The sequence below is a fragment of the Amphibalanus amphitrite genome, unplaced genomic scaffold (genome assembly GCF_019059575.1).
Source record: "Amphibalanus amphitrite isolate SeventyFive unplaced genomic scaffold, NRLGWU_Aamphi_draft 000791F_arrow, whole genome shotgun sequence".
NCBI lineage: Eukaryota > Metazoa > Arthropoda > Thecostraca > Balanomorpha > Balanidae > Amphibalanus > Amphibalanus amphitrite.
Window position 1 is genome coordinate 192150 of NW_024882285.1, and position 20494 is coordinate 212643.

General features: G+C 56.0%; 1 protein-coding gene across 2 annotated transcripts; it reads left to right on the forward strand.

Annotated features, from left to right (window-relative positions):
* Positions 1–978: 978 nt before the first annotated feature.
* Positions 979–20467, forward strand: LOC122366207 (tudor domain-containing 6-like). Of its 2 annotated transcripts, none has more exons than XM_043338184.1 (25): positions 979–1004; positions 3586–3760; positions 4216–4395; positions 4673–4801; positions 5085–5255; positions 5558–5776; positions 6494–6628; positions 7118–7330; positions 7778–8167; positions 8471–8614; positions 8878–9147; positions 9732–9953; positions 10532–10652; positions 10961–11161; positions 11415–11731; positions 12065–12223; positions 12541–12744; positions 13000–14000; positions 14215–14305; positions 14591–14729; positions 15085–15254; positions 15436–15585; positions 15861–15977; positions 16227–16625; positions 17048–20467. In XM_043338184.1, exons 2-25 carry the CDS (start codon positions 3623–3625, stop codon positions 20150–20152), a joined length of 8385 nt encoding a protein of 2794 aa, XP_043194119.1. In that variant the 5' UTR covers positions 979–1004; positions 3586–3622; the 3' UTR covers positions 20153–20467. The 2 variants fall into 2 exon arrangements, with proteins under 2 accessions (XP_043194119.1, XP_043194118.1); XM_043338183.1 differs by having other exon boundaries at positions 985–1027.
* The last annotated feature ends 27 nt before the right edge of the window (positions 20468–20494 follow it).

The window sequence follows — 20494 nt, forward strand, 5'->3', positions numbered from 1 at the left end:
ATACTTTCCATTTTTCAGCACCATTATTCGCCGTAGTTCACCAGATGTTTTTCTTCAGCTCTCCCCTGAAGGCCTGAATCCTTTGGCTTAGACCTGGCGTATCACCCGTGCATCGCAAGACGCACCTACCACACAAAAGTTCATGATCCCCACGAACCCACATCAGCGTCCGTTCGCTTGGTGTGTGACCCCTTGACCTTTGGCCGCGACAACTGCCAGCTTGCCGGAGCACCCCTCCCTACACGCGCTGCCCCGCCCGCTCCCCTCCATCCCCCCCCCCCCGGGGTCGTGTCACGAAGGTTCGGGCTTACGCTACTACCGGCCGCTGCGCAGCTGTCACCTAGCGCTTGGGAATGTGTGGTCTGGTGCGGATTCAGCCAACTACCGGCTCGCGACACCAGCGCCACGTAGTGGCGACGGTACATTCTTTTTAGACACACTGTACATTTGCTATGCCTACGTACTTTTGTCCGTACGTACTTTATACCCTACATACATTAGCTATACGTACTTTTGTCCTACGTACATTTGCTGACGTAGATTTGACATACGAACATTAGCGATACGAACTTTGGTCCGTAACCCTCGCTCCACGCACCATGCTGGGGAGTAAACTGATGAAAGCGTCATCTATAACCATACAGCTTTCTAAAATCTCCACTAGGTGTCCTCACATCCTCGTGAAACTATGCGTGAAACAGTCAAATTTCTCCACTTGCTAGAAAGCAACTCGAAGCTATGTCCGATTCGGGCGCCTTTTGTTGTAATAAACATTCCCGCAATGAAATAGAATTTTGTGCGTTCATATTATAAGCTTTAAAAACCGTATATCATTGCTAAATCACTTTAATTCTTATTTTTCTATTTTGCGCTTTAAAATTTTTCACTTTATTTATGACGTCATTTGTCTCTACAAATATAAAATTATGCATGAGGCGAAAGTGTTGACATTTAGGACGCACCGCGTCCCTCGTCGGTGTTCTTGTGGTCGCCACACGCGCCGGGTTTTTATTGCTTTGACATTTTTGTGTGTATTTTTCCATCGGTGAATCGCGTTTTGTAAATTAGGTTACTTAGCCTTTCTAAGTTTGAGAAACATTTGCTCAAGAAAATGCATAAATGCAGTTATTCTGAGTTATAAGCAATGTTAACAGAGAGAAAGAGAGAGGGCGTTTCATTTTATCTACTTTTATTGCCGTTGACTTTTTCACAATTAAAACAAATGGTCGGTGCATTACTGATTCTTATACCTTTTATATTTGAATTAAACCAAAAGCAGGAATAAAAATATTAATTGTAAAACCAAGCCTTGGATCGAACGTCCCGATTTCTGATGCCCTGGAACCGCTCCTGTTAAAGTTATCAGCTCAAAAATTTAAGAGAATGTGCCCAGTTAAGTTTGAGGAAAAGCCAGAAAATTTCAGAATCATAGCTCCAGCTATTTCAGAGATATTACCAAAAACCTGAGGGGTCAGGGGTGGATGAAAATGCTCCCATGCCAATAATAGGGTAAACATGCGAGTAGTATTATGTGTGAAATTGATATAAGTATGACTGATATCAAGCATGACTGATCATTAGTGTTTGTATGTTCCCTGCTGACTTCACTTCACGCTGTTTGACCCATACCCACGGTAGGGTGGCACTAAAACGGGGCTAAAATTTCGTTTTGAGAATTTTCAACGGGACGGGCAGCCAATCTGTTCTACCACCCGAGAAAACGTTGTGTGTAAAATATTTTTGGAAAATATGTTTATTTAGAGGTACCTCAACCAGGTCAAAGTTCACATTTTCGTGAAAAACACAGCTTTACCGAAATTTTAATTTCCACATGTATTTCTTATGTTCACAATGACATTGGACGTTGCCAAGACTTTATCGAAACGTTTCAGCACCTCAATCTCAGATATACAGGTACATATGAGGTACATAATTCTTTTGAAGGTATGCATAACTTACTGCATAACTCAATGAAAAGAGAAAGCGGTATCATCCGTAATCAGCCAACTCTTGTACACATTATTCGTCGGCTAGTCTTGCTTACTTAGAAATTACGATCGTCTTGCGTATGTCAGAATGCTTGCTTCTTTGCTCCTCGACGACCTACATGTTAGCTGTTAGTCTTTATCCTTCGTGGGGGTCAGATCGATTTCCTGGCCACAACAAAATGCCTCGTTCCGCGAAGTCATTGAGGCGTGAAGAGACCTCATGTAGCGCATGGCGGCGTTGTAGAATGGTTGACCTCCCAAAGAATCGAATCTTTCAAGAGGAAATCGGTGTCCATACCGAGGATGCTGAAGAAGCTTGTGAAGCCAGTTGTGATATGACGAAGTCTTCCGTGGACTTGCTAGACACTGAAGCTATAGTAGAGGTGTACCACCGAGGACAGTGATGGCCAGCTCCAGCATCTCACGGTTGTCGCGTGAATGCTGGCGGTCAAGGATATACGACCGAACTGTGCAAGAGCATCACGCGGGTTGTGGAGGTGGGACATGTCACAGTTTTTGAAGGTTTATGGCTTCGTTGCATCTAGACGCCCACTTTTTATGGAAACGCTTAAACAAAACAACGTCCGGGCCGCTGGACGAGCCGAGGCAGGCTGAAAGTGCCTTTGAACAAACTCGTAAATGTCGTGGCAAGTCAGATGGAGCAAGCCCTGCTCGAGCCGCTGCTCGATGATCGTGCAGGCTCCTGCATTGAGGCTGGTGTTCGATGCACTTGTGTCAAAACTGAACGCTTTCACTCAATCCTTCAACTCTCACTCATCGAGGGATTCTAGAACAGCGTTTGTTGCGTCCTGGCAATTTGAGCCTGGCTAGCGAAAAATGTTCTGAAATGGCTTAGCAAAACACAGCTTATCTTTTTCACGTGCACGTCCTCTCCCTGACATCACGAAGACACGGAGACCTGCCCTGTGGCTGTACACTGGCAGTGTCCCCCTGCGCATCAGTAACCGGGAATACATGAGCAGAGTAAATGCGTATTACAAACGGATCACAATACTCAGCGAAGAGAAAACATTCTTGATACGCATTTATTTGCTCATGTAACCCCGGTAAGTGCTAGCAGTCTCGTGACCCTTCCCAACCATCGTACTACGGAGAAGAGCTGAAGTTACGCGCCTGGCAGCGGGCTACCGTCACCGAACAAAATAAGCTAAACTACGCTGAACGGTCATTGGTTGAATCACGCATTGCGTCATAGCGCGTTTGCGGCGAGACACACTGTGGTTATGAAACAAATAGGAAGGCATCAATCATTCATGTAAACGTGTTACAGCTCAAATATGACAATGCTTGGAAAGGCGCGACACACATCTGAATCCCCGTTCACAATATACGTTTTGTCAATATGTGCCAAGTATGACCCCATTGAGCTACCTCTAAATATAAATATTTTTTGATAAAATTTCATACAGATCATTTTTTCGTGAGGTAGAACAATATGGCAACCCGTCCCGGTCGAAATTAAAAAAGTCGAAATTAAGTGCCACCCTAACCCACGGTCAATAAATGAATGAATGAATGAATGAATGAATGTTGAATGATTGAATGAATGATGATGGTCATGTTGTCTTCTCATCAGATTGAGGCTGCACCCTGCTGAGGGCTGTCAACCAGCCATGGCGGGTGAGCTCAACATGTTTGTGACCTCGGTCACCAGCTCAGGACCCCACATCAAGTTCTATGCCCAACTGCACACTGAAAAGTATGCTGCTCTGGATGCCGTGATCAATGCCAACCAAAACCAGTTTGACATGGTAAGTCTGAATGGTTTTTAATCAGCCATGGATGGCATTCTACCTTTGCTCTGGCCTCTGGGCTCCCCCAGCGAATTATCTTTGCTTTATAATGGTGAGGCTACAAATCTAACCTGATCCCAGGCCACAGGTATAAATTGTTGGCACTGACACCCTCACATAATGCACCAAGTTTCAAGCTCCTAAGAGATAAGAATAGGAATGTCTGGATCATAAGTTTTTTTTTGCATGAATCATGATTGAGTAACTTGACCTATTGACCTGACTTAACCTTGGGTCTATTTTTGTTTACATAACTGCAAAATTGATGTATGGTAAGCTATGCTAAGCTTCGCAAGTCCACAATACTACATGTTTTAGTTTTCTCATTAAAAAACTAATGGTCACACGTCCCCCCCCCCCCCCCCCCCGGAGGAGGCCAAAGGATCTGTTCTGACCTGTTGCGCCCCACACAGAGCACTCTGAGCTCTCCGTACGAGCTGAAGCCCGGAGAACAGGTGCTGGTGAAGTCACTGAGCGGCGCCGCGGCCAAATGGCACCGGGCCCGCGTCAACAACATCCAGAGCATCGAGTACGGCACGGTGGCCATCCAGTTCATCGACTACGGCACCAACGAGGTGGTCCACCACTCACAGGTGAGGCTGGAGAGCAGCCTGCGCAGAGGGCTGTGCGGGGATAGTGTGGGGATCGAGCTCGGATATCGGTCCGAATTGGATGTGGCCAATATCCGTAGGTAGCTTATAAAATGTGGCGTGACAGCTGCTTGTAAAACGCGTGAGTTGAATTGCTGACTTTGAAGTGCTGATGCGTTAATATTGCAACATCCGCTGCATTCGCTGAAGCCTTACACTCTCGTCCTTCAATGTCTACCATGCCTTCGCTGACCTGAGTTTGCTCGATCCCATGCGGCAGATATGTACCAGTAAGAACCCGGTGGCTGCCTCGATCCTGGCGCAGCCGCCGCTGGCGGTCGAGTGTGTGCTGGCAGACGTGGTGCCCGCCCTGGCCTTGTGGTCGGACGCCGCCATCAGCTTCGCAGAGGTGAGCAGCGAATTACTGTGAGTGTGGTGAGTCAGGGGATGGATGGAGCTGTCCTGCCAGGGATGGTGAACTCGGTGATAAACGGACCGAAAGTCGGACTTCCGCTTTCCAAGATTGGTTAGCGAACGACGAAGTAGCTGTGTAACGTAAGATGCGAATGTGTTTTAATGGTGAAAACTTTTATTCATTTCTAAGTCTTTGTCCATGACGCCCTGCTGAGCTAGCTATGCATCCTAACCACTACTCTGTTCTGACTCTGTCCGTGTCTCTGTACGCCCATCAGTCGAAACTGCTGTTCCAAATGGTGCGCGGCCAGCTGGTGCGCCAGGACGGGCCCGAGGGGCCGCTGCACGTGCGTGTGTACACCTCGGACGGCGCGGCGCTGGCCTCCCAGCTGGTGGTCATCGGACTGGGCCGGCCGGCGCAGACGGGCGCCGTGCCGCCCGGATTTCAGGTTAGCACGGAAAATGGGTTAGCGGTATGTGTCAATGTGAGGTGTGATGTGACAGTTCATCATGGCTCACAGCTAAACCTTCTTACCGGCTTTATGCGGTGGATAATGTATTTTTCGTTGCGATATATATATGGGCGCAAAATGGTCTTAGAAGTCGGCGCGCCCTAAATCCCAATTAACAAACTCGTTGCTGTATATCGTATTGCTCGGCATCGAACGGGATATTCGTTTAATATGATTACAAGCACACGACTACCCAGGCTGTGTTCCTAACGATGACCCCTGGCCCCTGTGCGGCTCAGACGGGCGGGTACGGCGCCGCGGCCCACCCTCCGCCCTCGGCCACGCCGCCGCAGCAACCAGAGTTCGCCGTCCGAGTGAAGGAGATGACCACGGCGCCGGCACAGCCCGGCTCCGAGCTGCTGGTGACCGTGTGCCACTACAGTAACGGCCCGGCCAAATTCGCCATTCAGAACCACCAGCAGGGCTCCACGCTCACCCAGCTGATGGCCGATATTCAGGTGAGCAATGCGGGGAGAGAGAGAGAGAGAGAAAGAGAGAGAGAGAGAGAGAGAGAGAGAGAGAGAGAGAGAGAGAGAGAGAGAGAGAGGCGAGAGCGAAGGGGAGGTGAGAGGTCTTACGGAGGATATGATATATCTTACCACACATTCCTGCTGTGAAGGATAAGACCAATCCGGATAAGTGCATTTATACGATTGTACTCACGATTGTGTAAGAGGGCATTGTATGAACCCTTCATTGGGATCGACATTTATCGTGAGTGCGATCTTTGAGCGATGTCACTGTCATTCGAGAGTGGCGCTTCACCCTCCAGAGTGCTGCAAAGCGCCGACAAGGAGTTGACTTATCGGTGGGACCACCCCGGCCTATCAGCTACGAGTGTGGTTGTCTGACGCCTCAGTGCCACCCTCCTCTCTATCCTGTCCCCCAGACACACCCTGAGACCGTAGCCTCTAATCAATGTGTTGCATCGTTATCAATCACATCATGCCAGTACAGAACGTATTCCGTCAATACGGTATCCACTTTTCTACCACGGACGTCGTATCCACCACTTCAGCGGGCTGTCAGTTTATCGCTGTATTATTGCATTGCGGCGTCGCTATTGATAACCGTGATGTCATAGAGCCCGCTTGTCGTGATATTTATTCGTCGCAGCTCACGATGCCGTTGCTGCCATTCCATTATAATTGTACCCCCCCCCCCCCCCGTTTCAGGCGTACTGCCGCACCAGCCCTCCGGCGCCGGTGCCGCTCCTGGAGCCGGGCGCCGTCTGTCTGGGAGCCTCGGCCTCCCGAGACGGACAGTTCCTCCGCGGCGTCCTCACACAGGTGGACGGCGGACTGGTCAAGGTAGGAATTTGGGATCGGGTAGAATCACTGGATGCTTTATACACAATTTGGGTGTCTTAAGTATTCGTTTATTTGTTTATTGTAGTGAAAAGCAGACAACTGTTCGACATTGACCAGTAATGAGTCTGTAAGATGCGTAGCAAGGACCTTGGCGTAGCGCATGTCAATTTTGGAATTTTATTGAGAACGTTTTCTGAACAGTGAACCGTGCTATGTTTGTGCTGGCACTTACACTGCTCTCTACAATGTACACGTTGACTAGTTAGAGGAAAGCCTGTGCTCTTGTTGCTGGCTTATGTGTTATCATGTTGTTCGTGAGATATGCTATCACACGTCAATTGGCACAGCTGAATCGGAAATTGCTCGTTGATACCGCCGGGCCTGTCCCTGATACATCGTCCCCCTCCCTTTATGAATCTATCAATGCTTATGAATGTTTCCATACACAAGGAATTATAAAAACCCTCTCCCTTCATCTCCATTTTGCAGGTATACTGGGCCGATTTCGGTCACGATGAGACGAAGGCGGTGGGTGAGCTGCGTGCCATGCCTCGCCAGTTTGTCGGCCCGTGGATACAGGCGAGCCGCGTGTCGCTGGCCGGTCTGGAGGGGCTCAACGCTGCGCCGGCGGCCGCGCACGTGTTCCGGGAGCTGACGGACGGCAAACTGCTGACCTGCAAATATCGCGGCAAGGACCAGCCGGTGAGAAACAGGGGAGAGAGGAGGTGAGGAGAGAGTGACGGGGGATGAGGAGGGGATGTGCGCTTTAGAGGAAGAGGAAGGGGATGAGAAGTAGCGTGCGGTTCAGGCGTTGCAGCGTTGAGGTGATGGTGGTTTTTGACGGGAAAATGTGTGCAGGATGAGAGTCTGATAAGCGGTGAACTGCCACTAACCGCACGACCACGGCGAGGAAACGGGAGATGAATCGCGTCGTTTCAGACAACGCTTTGTAGAGGTTGGGTTTTCCTGTGAGATACTGACATTTAGAGTCAGTAAATGTACTGCATCGTCGTCATGTGGAAAATGATTCTAGCCATGCTCTATCCTATCAACTGTCACTGCTTTGACGTAATGGTGACGCTAATCCGAACTGTATAGGGCCATCCAGAAGGTTTCATATTAACACTCGCCACTTCCGTGTCATTTCAGAACCAAGTGGACCTGTTCGACCGAGACCAGAGTATCCTGGAGCTGCTGCTGCAGCGGGGCGCGTACTCGGCGGCCGGCGCGGCGCGCGGCGGTGCGCCCACCTCGGTACCGGTGGCGGCCGGCGCCGGGGCGCTGCGGTACCCGTCCCCGGCTGTCTCCCCCGCCGCCGCCGCCGCCGCCGCTCCGTCCGGGCCGCCCCTGGTGCCCGGCAGCGTCACTGAGGTGCTGGTCGTGGAGGTCGGAGCCGTTAACAACCTGTACGTGCGGCTGGCGGCGTCTGCCGGCCAGCTGCAGCAGCTGCTCTCCCAGCTGAGTGAGACGCTGTCGGTGAGCGGTCAGCAGCTGCCGGCATCCAACATCAGAGTGGGCAAACTCTGCGCCATACTGAAGGTAGGTGAATGGTGGGGGAAAGTGGGGGCGCTGTTGGACGTTGGTCGATCCTCATTAAATCGTTCTTATCGTCCTTTGATGATGTATCTTCGATATAAATCTTGAAGTACTTTGTGCACATGTGTCGACGTATATGCACCCGAGAGTATTCTCATAGATTAATCAAGGGAATGTGTGTGCTCGTTGAAAGGAGTTCTCATTTCTCAGTCCGTAGAAAATCATCATGTGTAGCGTTCCTCATGTGACGCCGTTTCCTGCTAATCCGCTCGCTCCCTGCTGATTCTCATACCGTCCCGCCACCAGGACGGGTCGTACCAGCGCGCCAAGGTGGTGAGCCTGGGTCGCCGGGACATCAAGGTGCAGTACATCGACATCGGCTCGTCGGAGCTGGTGCCGCTTCAGTCGGTACTGGCGCTGGAGCAGAGGTTCGCCACCCTGCCGCCCCAGGTCAGTACGGGACGCTTGGAGGCTCTGACGCGTCATGAGATGTCTTAAAGGCTGATTCCAGAATAAAGTCAGGAGATTGCGGTGGTCATGTTTCTCTCGGAACTTTGCAATGACGATATGGCAATATATCATTTTTAGCCCTTTTTGTTGAAGATTATTGTGAGTTTTTTTTTGGTAGGAAAATTAATTTGACGAAGACAATTTTGCCATGTTTTGTCCCCCCCCCCCTCCGCCGACCGCCGCCACCCCTCCCTCCACCGCAGGCGTTCCACTGCTGCCTGGAGGGTCTGGAGAGCACCCACGGCTCGGCCGAGCACGTGCGCTTCCTGCAGTCGGTGACGGCCGGCGGGCCGCTGCTCTGTACCGTCGTTCAGCAGACGGACCGGCGCGTCGTGCGTCTGACCGACCCCCGCCGACGGCCGCCGCTCGACATCAACGCGGCAGTGCGCGAGACGGTGGCGGCGGCGAGCCAGGAGCCCGTCCAGGGCCAGCTGATCCGCGGACCGCCGGCCGTGAGCGTGGCCAAACCGCCGGTGGGTGACGCGATATCGCGCAGAGATTACTCGGGTCTAGTTACACCGGCATTTATGTAGCATTCTGTGTTTGAAGATCTGTAGTTTTTCTTACCTGGGCTGTTTGGTTTGGTCCGTTATTTATTGATTTCGTCTTTATTTTCCATTCTGACACTGGCATATGACTAAATCTTGGATGAAGCGGGGTTTCGTGACAGACGTGGGACTTGTGATTACAAAAGATGCTTTTGACGATTTGTTATCACTGCTTTACCTTACTATCACTGAACTCAGGGGCAGCTTTGTTTGACTAGTGCTAAGCCCCATCACTCATCCCGACACTGATTGTGAAGATACTGATGGTTTTATGATATGAACGTGTTCTTTCATACAAGCAAGCAGTTAACCGATAATGGCATGGCCGGGGACGCATCTGAAATGTTAGTGATCATTCAACGCATCTCCCGACCGACCTGACGGAATTGCTGAGTGCGTACGTCCCTTTACAAGCATGCTGTGAATTTTTACCACGACACTTCTCTCCTAGTTAATGTGACTTCTTCCCGCTGGGCGCTGACCTTTGCGGCTCCCCTGTATCTCATCAGGTGGAGGTGGGCCGCGCGGAGCAGCTGGTCGTCATGCATGTCGAGTCGCCGTCCAGCTGGTTCGGTCAGCTGGCCAAGCTGGACGCCGACTCGCTGGCAGCCATGGAGGAGGCCATGCAGACCCGCTACTCGGCGGGCGGCAACCAGCCGCTGAGCAGCGCGCCCATTGGAACCTACTGCGCCGCCTTCTCCTCAGTGCACGAGGCAGTGTTCCGCGCCAAGGTGGGGAGCGAGGCCTGGGAAGGAACGGGGGAAGGATTGAAGGAAGGGCGTGGGAAGAAAGAGTTCGGAAATTTACATATTTTGCTGGTGATATGCAGTTGCACAGCGTAAATCAGACGCCTGTCTTAGAGGCTGCTTGCTTCTTTGAGGTCAAACAGCACGTCGTAGGAACACCGAGATTATGAGTTCTTTCCGTCTTATGCGCCGAGTTTTCCGATGCCGGAAGTGCTGGTATCGAGAGTGGCATTCCTTCTCTCGCACACGCCGATAACATAACACGGTAGGGAGGGCTGCGGGTCTGCTCGCATGTCTCCCGAAATAGCCTGATCGTTAGCGGAGGGACCGGCCAGGCCGCCCGACAGCTGCGTGGTGTCAGTATTGACAGCTGCGTGGTGTCAGTATTCGCGGCTGCCCCACAGTGTACTCTCGTCGCTCCGGTATAGCGGAGCCTCCTCAGGTACAGTTTCTCACTTCAGTACTGACTAGCTTACATCGGCTGTGTTTGGTCTCTTCGTTGAGTGATCGAGGTACTTCTGATTGATCTGTGTGCTTAACGCTCCAGTGTGTGTGTTTTCCAGGTAATCGGCCGTCAGGGTACCCAGGTGACTGTGTTTTTCATCGACTACGGCGATAGAGAGGAGACGAGCGTGTCCAACGTCTTCCCGCTGGCGGCAGAGTTCACACAGCTGCCGCAGCTCGGTAAGCGTGGTTTGAGCATAAGACCTACCCGGGGTACCTGTGACTCGTTATTTTCACCTGCCACGTCTTGGTGGTTGTATCACCCACATACACTTCAGTACTTCGTTGTCTAGCTGATGACATTGTCTTACGCAGCGTTCCAATAATTCCCAGGACCCAGGATGTATTTCGAGTTTGTCTTCCCTGTCTTTCACGCTGTCTTTTCACAGCTATAACTGGTTCCCTGTCATTCAGTCTGGATGCCCCCTTTTCCAGACCGCTGTGAAAGTATCCGTATTAATTGACCCCATTCTTCCTCCATCCCCCAGGCATCTCGTGCTACCTGCAGGGCGCCGGCGCCGTGTCTGCTGACGCGTTCCGCGCCGCCGTGCTGAATCAGACGGTAGACGTGGTGCTGCGCGCGTGCCGGCCCGGGACTGAGGTGTACGAGGTGGCGCTGGTCTCCTCCAGCCCCACCAACCGACCCATCATGGAGAAACTGGTGCCGGCCGGCCTCCGCGAGGTGCCCGGTGAGTTATGGGGTGTGTGGAGGATGGACGGGGAGCGAGGCTCACCGGGCGTATTCGATAACAGCAGCATCGTCCAAGGCAATGAAAAAGTGTGACAGTTAAAACAATCTTGCGATTCGTAGGTAGAGATAAAGGGTTTCTCACCTCCGATTCGGGCCTCTTGATAACTTTTTGTTGTAAAATCTGGTCGATTATTTAGAAGGATCACATCTCCATAAATATGATCTGTACGTCACTGGCTCGCCTCCCGCAGAGAGCGGCACGCCGCCGTCGTCCTCCCGTCCTGCGGGCGTCGGCTCGGTGTCCGGCCCGCCGCAGCTGCCGCAGCAGCAGCTGCCCGTCGGCGTCTACAAGGAGGTCGAGGTGGTACACGTCGTCACGCCGGCCGAGTTCTACGTCCAGATGAAGGAGCAGTTCCCCGCCGTGGACGCCATTCAGGAGCAGGTGGCGGCGTACGCGAGCCAGCCGCCGCCGACCGCGCCGCCGGCCGTCGGACAGACGGTGGCCGCTCTCTACCCGGACGACGGAGTGTGGTACCGCGGGCGGGTGCTGGAGGCCGCCGCCGGGAAGGTGAGGAGGGAGGACGGGACTTGGGGGAGTAGGGTTGAAACTTGAATAGAGTTGATAGAATAAATGATTGACTTCCTTTGACTAGATGGATTGGTGAAGTGGACTGACGACATCAAGCTATAAACTCGCGGTGATAGGTCTCTGAGCGTAAATATATAGGGTATCGTGGTCTAGGGCGGGCTGAATTGCTACATGGTCGTAAGATTTTCTGTTCTTCCTAACGTGTGCTGTCATGGTATCTAGTCAACCCTTCTATCCTTTTATTCCAACCTAGACACTGTCTCAGGACTCACCACTAACTTCCCCATCTCACCGCCCTTTTGTTCACTTCAGGTGACGGTGTTTTTCGTCGACTACGGCGACACACGCTCGGTGTCTCTGGCTGAGGTGCGCCCGCTGCGACCGGAGCACGCGGCGCTAGCCGGCCAGGCGATCCGCTGCTGTTCCTCAGACGTGGGACGCTCCGGGCGAACCAACTGGTCCGAACAGGAGGTAGGTGAACAGCGGGGGCGCAGTGATCGGCTGCAGTCTGGTGCTGGATAACTGTGGATGTCAGTTATCAATGGTCAGCCGGTCACCTTAAAAGCTTGAAAGAAGGTTAGCGAGGGTTATAAGTTACGGAACGATAAATACTTATTAAAATAACCATGACATGTCAGAACAGAGGACTCGAGTTGCCTGAATTGAATATGCGAGATGAGTAACGATGGCAAGGGACGTCTTCCGTCTGACGGAGCGGCGCCTTTTCTTCCATTTGTGACAGTCCCTGTTCCGTTATAAGTGAAGCCACGGCGCGTTCCTGTCCTCAGATTGAGAGTTTCCGCGCGGCGGTGATGGAGGTGCCGTACCTGGCTCGCTCCGACGAGCTGCGGGCCGGCACCGCCATCGTCACTTTAGCCAAGGCTGAGCTGCTGGAGCCGGTGCTGGGCCAGCCGGTGGCCAGCGCCGCGCCGCCCGTAACACGACAGACGAGCGGAGACTACACCAAGAAACCTACCCCGCGCGCCGACCTGGTGAGAGAGGCCGACAGCCAGAAAATGGTGTGGGGCGCATGAATGCTGTGAATGAGTACTGAATGCTATCATCGTTCAGATTTTGAAAATTGTACTCGTGGTAGCTCGGTATTTGCTTCAAATGCGTTCGTCTATGCTGCCCGTGTAAAGGTAGCGTTGTTACTCATCTCGTTTGAACTCGACGCGACATATTTACACCATAGCATGATCCCCTGATCGTTTCTCTGCAGCTGTTGACCCGTATCTCCACCGCAGGACCACAACTGGCGAGACCGCCCGGCCGGCGCGGGCCCCACCTCGCCCCCGGCGTCCTCCAGTGACCCGTTCTCCGGCCGTATGAGGATGGACCAGCCAGAGTCGTACTCCCGCCCTCAGCGGAGCGGCGGAGGAGGCGGCGGCCCAGCCAGAGACTCCTGGGGCGGCGGGGGAGGCGGTGGTGCGGCCAGAGACTCCTGGGGCGGCGGAGGAGGCGGGGATGCCCGCGGTGGCCGTGAGAGGAGCTGGGAGGGGCACGATGACCGTGCCAGCCAGGAGCGCAGCTGGGGCGGCCACGATAACCGCGGCGACAGAGGGGCGCCGGACGGAGCCAGCGCGTTCGCGGCGGACTCGCGGCCCTCGGGAGGGGGCGGTCGGCCCGACCGCGGCGGCTCCAACTGGCCGGGCAGCGGCAGGACGCGCGGCGGACAAAATGGATCCACTGGAGACGACTGGTCCAGTGGAGGCGGAGGGGGCCGGCCCAGAGGACAGGACCGGAACGCCAGCGGCGATTCGTGGTCGTCCGGCGGCGGCCGCCCGATCCGCGGCGGCGGGGGTGATGTGGGCGGCCGTCCGGGCGGCGGGCGCCAGCCGCCCGCGCCTTCCGTCTCCATCCCCGAGCACAGCTGCCGGCTGACCCCGGCGGCTCTGCGGGCGGGCGCTGAGCTGCGCGCCGCTCCCACCTGGGTCTGCGGCCTGCACGAGTTCTACCTGCAGCCGCTGGACGGTGCCGAGCCGTTCAACACACTGATGACCGAGATGCAGACGTTCTACGGCGGCCTGCGGCGGCCTCAGGACGGTGCCGAGACGCACCCGGCCGTCGGTAAGCCGGTGGCGGCCCGGTTCACCGACGGAGCCTGGTACCGCGCCGTGGTGAGGCGGGCCGCGCCTGCCGGGCTGGACGTGTTCTTTGTGGACTACGGCAACTCGGCCACTGTCGACAAACAGCTGGTGAAGCGGCTGAAGGAGGAGTACTGCCGACTGCCCTGCCAGGCGTACAAGTAAGTCCGACAGTCTGTCATGCCTTTAATGTTGTATTGATAACGGTCTGGAGTTGCAATGTGATTTGCATAACATTATGGTTGGCTCACAAGTCAAATAAGAGATAAACGTAAAACCCGGGTATCATCAATTATGTAAGGAATCTGTCGATAACCCGTCGTGGAACTGTCAATGCTAGGATACCTCAACTAATGTTTGCTTTTACGCCGTCAGGTGTCAATTTGGAGGCGTGAAGCCGGCCGGCGGCAAATGGAAGGTCCTTTCAGAGCAAGAGCTGGCAAAGTACTTCGAGGGTGAAGTGCAGGTAAGATGCAGAGATCGGTGGCGGCCACCATAGCTCTTTGTAGTGTTTGAATTTCTCCCAAATTCTGCCTTCGACACCAATTACTGCCTAGCAATATTTCAGTTAAAAGTTAAAACCGTGGGGCATTACACAGCAAAAGCCACTGGAGAGCCATGCAACTATATTTCATCGCAGCCACTGTGTACCATCTTTCTATTACGATTGCCTACTTTCCCACGTCCGTTTCTCGCCGCATCTCCCGACTGCGCTGATGGCGGCCCGCCTGACACCCGTCTCCCTCCCCAGGTAACGTGTCTGAGCGCTGAGGGCGACCTGTCGTCAGTTGAGGTGGCACTCACCTCCTCTGGACAGCGGGCCACCGATCAGCTGGTGGCCGACGGACTGGCGGAGCGGCCGGCCGCCGCGCGACCCGTGCAACAGAGCGGTCAGTGGAGGAGGCGATACGGAGCATGGTGGTTTTGACTGTTTTGAGTATTTTGTTCATTTCGACTTCTAGAAGTTTCTAGAAGGAAAAACATTGGCTGCTCAGTGCTCAATCCATGCCGCATACCAGAGTAACCAGTACCTGACTTCCAAGCATAACATTTTACATTGTTTTTTTATGGCTTACCTGTAAGCAAACAATTACACTTAATTGTAGATTCGGAACTGCTTTCAACTGAACTGTAACTAAGCCTAACAGTACTGTATCTCGCCCTGGTTACCTGTTCCAGCTCCTCATAACATTTCTACGCCACCACACGTCTCATCCCCCCGCCCCTCTTTCCGCTGTTACGCAGGTATCGGGCCGTACCCGCCGCTGGAGCGGCCCTTCTCGGCCGGTGAGCGAGTGGAGGTGTTCGTGGCCTGCGTCCTGTCTCCGTCCCGGCTGTACGTCCAGCTCAGCGAGAACACGGCGGAGATCGAACAGATGGCCACCGACATCGAGGCGTCCACCACAGACTGCAAGGTGCGTACTTGCGTAGTGATGGTGGGGGGTGGTTGTCATGTCACGTTATTGATCGTGTCCGTCCTTTTTCGACTCGACGGCACCTGCCCCTGGCGAGCACCTTTTAATCTTCGCTCACCCCCGAGATTTCCCTCTCAAGAAGCTCAACGTCGGTTCCCGCTGACCGTTGTATTCTCGACAGGTCCCGTGTCCGGACGTGGCCCCCGAGGAGCTCTGCCTGGCGCCCTTCGAGGGTGTCTACTATCGCGGACTCATCACGGCCGTCGACGGACAGACGGCATCAGTGTTCTTTGTCGACTACGGCAACACCGAGCGCGTCAATGTGTCAGAGGTAGGTTGAGAGAGGAGCTGTAGAAGATAATATGGGGGCAGGTTGGTTGTGATAATACGATGGATGTGGGTTATTGGCTGAGCTGGTTTTGTTTGCTTGCTACGTAGTAGGTATTCGTTTGTCTCCCGGCGGCGCTGGTGTTAGCATATGATCAGCTAATAACGTGCTCAGGCTGGTCTCAGCATGCAGGCTATGGGTGTCGTTAAGTATAATGCTCCCCTTTCCCCCCAATGCGGTGCCTGACGTGACATCCCATCCCTTGCCCCATGTTTCAGCTGGTCGAGTGTCCCATGTCGCTGGTGGACCTGCCCGCTCAGGCGATTCAGTGCAGTATGACCGGACTGGTGTCAGCCGACTGCGGCGATCAGCTGGCCGCCAAGGTCGACCAAATGGTGAGTTCTCCTGACGTGGCTGCCATCAGGCTGGTGTTTCCATGGTGTAGTATTCAGTTGCTGTCGTTACTCTACCTGGCTGCTCAGCTCTTAGCTTTCAAATATCTAAGATCTGAAAGGACCTACTTACGTCCCCTGACTCTGATCGACAGATTGACCCCTGTTCACGTCTTCCCCTTTCCAGGAGCTGACGGCTCTCGTCGACCGTGTGCTGCCCGGCTCTCTAACCGTACCCCTCATTCTTCTCAGGAGCTGACAGCTCTCGTCGACCGTGTGCTGCCCGGCTCTCTGATCGTCACCCTGCTCAGCGGCAGCACCAACATCAACCTGGAGCTGGGCGGCGACGGACAGGCGCGCTCCCCCGAGCCGGCCGCTAAGAAGGCCGCTGCTCCTACCTCTGCTCCCGCTCCGGCTCCTGCTGCGGCTGCTCCAGTGGCTCCGGCTCCGGCCCAGGCGGCTCCTGCAGCTGAGGAAGCCACAGAGACTGCGGCACCGTTCACTCGCGTGACCGTCTCGTTTGCGGTGACGCCGCACGAGTTTTACGTTCAGGACGCGGCGGACGGCCCAGCGGCGCAGTTGGACGAGCTGATGGCTCAGCTGGAGACTGAGTACAGCCAGCTGGGACCCCAGGACAGGGCTGTGAAACAGGTCAGTGGTCGTGTGGGTCGGGATCGGACGTGGCGGTGGCGCTCAGTGAAAAGCGGGATGTATGGTAAATTGGTGTTCTTTTTGTTGACAAAATGACGATAAACTCAATAAAATTTCAACTGCTTTTTTAAAGATTTGGACTGAAGCTTACGAGGGATGGAAAACATCTTCTGTTGTAAGGTGATAAATGCTTCGCAACCCGGCTTTAAATATCGCGGTAAATACTCAGTCGATATCACGCCTGGGTAGGACATGCCGCTGTGTGTCCCTGTCAGACCTCTGACTCCCGCACCCATCCCCCACGTGCAGACCGCTGACCCGCCCCCATCCATCCGCCAGGCACAGACCGCCGACGCCCTCTCCCCCCCCCCCCCCATCCATCCCCATGTGCAAACTGCTGACGTCCCGCCTCCATCCCCCAGGTGCAGACCGGTGATCTGGTGGCGGCGCCGTTTGCCGATGACGGCGTGTTCTACCGCGCCCGTCTGCTGACAGCCGAGCCCGGCGCCGCCGACTGCCAGCTGCACTTCATCGACTACGGCAACTGCCAGCTGACGCCCCGCGCCCAGCTGAAGCTGCTGACGCCCGGCCTGCTGGCTCCGGCGCCGCTGGCGCAGCGCTGCCGCCTGCCGGAGCGGCCCGCCGCCGGGCAGTGGACGGACGAGGACACGGAGCTGTTCGAGCAGCTGGCCGGTACCCTGGAGAAGGCGCTGGCGCTCCGCAGGGAGGCGGGCGGTGCTGAGGACGTCTGGACGGTGCGGCTGCTGGACGGAGATACAGACGTGGGACGGGAGCTGGTGAAGGCCGGACGGGCCCTGCCGCCCGGGCAGGAGCCTCCCGCGGCTGTGGCGGAGAAGGTGACGACTGAGGCGGCTCCCGTGCAGGAGACCGCCGCCCAGAGCTCCGCCCAGCCGGCCGGCCCGGTGGGCGCGGCCCGACTCAAGAACGGCCAGCTGCTGGAGGCGGTCGTGGTGTTCGCACTCAGTCCGACCGACTTCTGGGTGCAGCTGAGCGCAGACACCGCCACTCTGGACGACCTGATGGCGCGCCTGGAGGCAGCTCAGCTGAGCTCCGCCGCCGCGCCCGCCGCCGGCCAGCTGCTGGTGGCGCGCTACGCTGAGGACGAGGCGCTATACCGCGCGCGCGTCCTCTCTGTGACCGGCGACACTGCGACTGTGCTGTTTGTTGACTACGGTAACACGGAGTCGGTGCCAGCGGCCGAGCTGTGGTCGTGCCCGCCGGATCTGTCCGGCGTGCCGCCCCTGGCCGTGCGCTGCTCACTGCCCCTGGAGCCGCAGCCGTGGTCAGACGCCGCTGTGGACAAATTCTCGACTCTGGTCGGTGTCGGCGGCGCCGAGGAGCGTACTCTCAACATGGAGCTGGTGAAGGCCGGCGACCCGGCGCTGGTGAACCTCTTTGACGGCCAGCAGGACGTGGCGTTTGAGATGGTCGGTGCCGGGTTCGGCATGGTGCACGTCGAGGAGCGACCAGTGCTGGTGCCGGCCGCACAGAAGGCGGCCGAACAGCCCGCACCCGCCCCGCCCGCGCCCGAGCCTGCGGCCCCTGCAGCAGAGGCCGTGAAGACTGATGTCACCGAAGCGGAGAGCGAGCCGGCGGCACAGGCCGACGAGACGACCGAGTCCCAGGCGGCGCCGGTCCCGACCACCCCCGCCGGTGACCAGGCTGTGTTCGTGTCGCACGTTAACTCACCGCTCGAGTTCTATGTGCAGTCGGCCGACACCGGGCCGCTGGACGAACTTATGGAGAGGCTGGCGGGTGAGTTCCCTGCTGCGGCTCCCGTGTCGGCCGCCACTCCAGGCCTGCTAGCAGCCGCACCCTACTCAGAGGACGGAGCGCCGTACCGCGCCCGGGTGCTGGCGGTGGAGGACGGTCAGGCGCGGGTGCTGTTTGTGGACTACGGAAACTCAGAGTCTGTGGATGTGGCCGAGGTGCGGGAGCTCGGTGCCGAGCTGGCGGCGCTGCCTCCCCAGGCGCGTCCTTGCCAGCTGGCGGTGGATGTCTGTGAGGAGGGGGCCACTGAGAAGCTCCGGGAGCTGACCGAAGCGGAGGAGGAGCCGGTGACTGTCAGCGAGGTGGCCGCGGGCGCCGTCACTCGGGTCCGGCTGACGCTCTCCGCTGGGGACGCCGCTCAGCTGCTGGTGGAGGCGGGCCTGTGCCGGCCGCGCGAAGACACCCAGCTCCCGGCCGCGCCGCCGCCGCCCGCCGAGCCGCTGAGCCTACTCGTCTCGCACGTGGACTCCCCGGCGTGCTTCTTCGCGCAGCGTCTGAGTGACCTGGCGGCGCTGGACGAACTGGCCGACCAGCTGGCGGAGCTGTACGACGCCACTGAGCCCCCGCCGGCGCTCCCCGCCCCCTGCTGTGGTGACCTGTGTGTAGCCCGCTCGGCAGAGGAGGAGGGCTGGCACCGGGCGCGCGTCGTGGCCGTGTCGCCGACCGGAGACGTTCGTGTGCGGTTGTTGGACTACGGCTCGGTGGCGGCAGCGACTGAGGTACGCGCCGCGGCGCCGGCTGTGTGTCGGACGCCGGCCGTGGCTCTGCGGTGTCGGCTGCCGGCGCGGCCCGCTGACGGCGCCGACTGGGGACAGGAGGCGACGGCGGCGCTGGCCGAGCTCTGTGACGCCGCCCATTACGAGTTCGACGCGCGTCTGGTGGCGGAGGCCGATGGGGAGCCGCTGGTTGCCCTGCTCTGTCTGGAGGGTCGCAGTGTCACGCAGACCCTGCAGGAGCGTGGGGTGGCGATGGTACCAGAGTCGCTTGCCGCAGAGAGCGTACAGGTCAAGCCAGCAGAAGAAGTGACTAAAGAGAAGAAGCCAGTAGAAAGAGAGACTGAGACGAAGCCGTTTGAAGAAGCGTCTGAAAAAGAGAAGCCGGCTGAAGGAGCGTCTGAAAAAGAGAAGCCAGCTGAAGAAGCGTCTGAAAAAGAGAAGCCGGTTCAAGAAGCGCATGAAGAAGAGAAACCGACGGACAAGGAGGGGACAGATGATAGAGTTGCTGAGGAACTGGATAACCTGTCTTTGACGGAGCGGCATGAAGAGGGTGAGACTAAGGGCTCGACTGAACCCAGCTCTCAGGAACCTACCGAAACCGAGCAAGCAGAGCAGAACGCAGATGAAACAAAACAGGGTCTAGACGAGTCGAAATCACACGAGACGGGTAAATCCTCAGAAGCGACAGATTCATCGGAAGAAACACAACGTGATTTGGAAGAAGATAAGACTGATCAGAAGTCTGAAGTGACGGCCGGCGCCTCTGAGGAAAAGACAGCTGATTCTGACAAGGAGGCCGTCGCTGAGAAACCTTCCTCTTCGGACTCTGCCGCGCCGGCCGACGCTGCGGAGACCGAGGAGAGCACCTCGAAGGTCGATGAGGATACCCCGGGCAACGGCCACGTGAGCCCCGTGAACGGTGACGATGTGCCAGAGGCGGCGGCGCAGAGCGTCGGCCAAAAGGCGAGTGCTGTCGAAGAGGCGCCGGACGCCCACGAGGATGCCCAGGCGGCTGCGTAGCGGACTGATTGTTTTTCGAGGCTTTGGTGGTCCATTTCCTAGCCGCTTTTGCCAGCCGCCCGGGCAATTTGATGCGGGGCGTATTGGCCATGGTTATCCACTTTTTATCCGTTTTATTGAGCTCTTATCCGCCAGCGTCACTGGTCGTGCTATCGGCTCAGTGAGCCACGCTGCCCGCCAGATGCTTTTGCTCGTTGGAGAGGCGCTATGAACTGGTTGATCCGGGCAGGGATGCGAAGTGTTCGGTGGTGATTTGATGCTACCTTTGTCATGGCAAGTGATTGTATTTTCTGTAATAAAGGGTTAAACAGATGAGTCATCGATTCTTTTCTGTTCATGCAG